Below are 1,170 nucleotides of genomic sequence, written 5' to 3' on the forward strand. Positions count from 1 at the left end.
CAATGGTTTCGGTCCCGTCCACACCCGTGGAAGATGGGTACGCTAAAAAAAAAAATTCACACCGGTGTTATTAATTTTTTTTTCCATCTATGTGTTAAAAAAATCAAACCTTTTTTTAATTTTTTTTTATTTTTTTTTGCAGTTCAACGACATGATTAACGTGCCTCTATCTTCGGAGGCCTTTGTCGCGGGCTGTGTGGCCTATTTTCTCGACAACACGTTGCATAAAAAGGAAGGCTCGATCAGGAAAGACCGAGGCAAGCATTGGTGGGACAAGTTCAGGTCCTTCAAAGCCGACACGAGGTCCGAAGAGTTTTACTCTCTCCCTTTCAATCTCAACAAGTATTTCCCATCTGTGTGAAACCCCCTTTTTTTGAGGAGAGTTACAAAGAAGAAAAAGGAGAGTTACAAAGAAGAAAAAGATACCCCCAAGAAAATTCAAAAGCTCCTTTGTGCTGCTGTGTAAACCTTAATATTAAGAAGAAGAAAAAAGAATAATTGTTCATCTTGCTTAATCTCTTTATTTTTCATCAGTTTTATAATTATATAAGGTAGTGGTTCTTTTTTTGTATGCTAAATTAGTGCATTTATTCCATTATATTCCTTGCTGTAAATCCAACTAAGGGAAGTGAATCTAAAGTAGCAATGAAGTTTGCTTTGCTTTGTTTTATTTGCTATCCTATCGTCTCTGTTTTCGTGTGTATTTCTTGAGAGAGAGCTGAGAAACAAAATTAGCAGCCCAAGATGTAAAGAAACTGAAATTTTGGTTATCATTATAATTTTATAATGAAGTGGTCAGTGACTTGAGGCTTTTTATAAAGCATATTAGCCAAGATTCTTACATCAATATCATAATGTGAAGGTTTTTATTTATTTATTTATTTTTATTTTTTTAGCAGTTTGGGGGCAATATTATACCCGAGATAACAAGACCGACTTTTATAGCCGGTCGGGATAGTCTTCGACAGAATGAGCTTTATCGTAACCTAACGATTGGAACACCAAAAATCTTGTTACTATTAACATTAACGATTGGAACACACCAAAAATCTTGTTACTATAATCCTTTAAACTACGCAAAAGGGCTGTTAAGCGTGAATGTACAAAATATATGCAAGGAGAGAGAATTGGGCCCCACAAAATAAATAAATAAAAAACAATTCATCCAAA

The 1,170-nt window shown here is 34.7% G+C and overlaps 1 protein-coding gene across 3 annotated transcripts in view; it reads left to right on the plus strand.

The window, feature by feature from the left end:
• Window positions 1–677, plus strand: part of LOC149383690 (nucleobase-ascorbate transporter 6) — a 6,778-nt gene extending 6,101 nt beyond the window's left edge. For all 3 annotated transcript variants that reach the window (XM_089629472.1, XM_089629473.1, XM_089629471.1), the window contains 2 exons: window positions 1–37; window positions 143–677. The exon at window positions 1–37 is cut by the window's left edge and continues 124 nt beyond it. In XM_089629472.1, coding sequence (XP_089485598.1) covers window positions 1–37; window positions 143–361 — 256 coding nt within the window. In that variant the 3' untranslated portion in view covers window positions 362–677. The remainder of the gene's footprint in view (window positions 38–142) is intronic.
• Window positions 678–1,170: the final 493 nt, after the last annotated feature.

Source organism: Urtica dioica, chromosome 10, assembly GCF_054948205.1.
Source record: "Urtica dioica subsp. dioica isolate 48M chromosome 10, U.dioica_male_clone48M_v1_H2, whole genome shotgun sequence".
In the NCBI taxonomy this organism is placed as follows: Eukaryota; Viridiplantae; Streptophyta; class Magnoliopsida; order Rosales; family Urticaceae; genus Urtica; species Urtica dioica.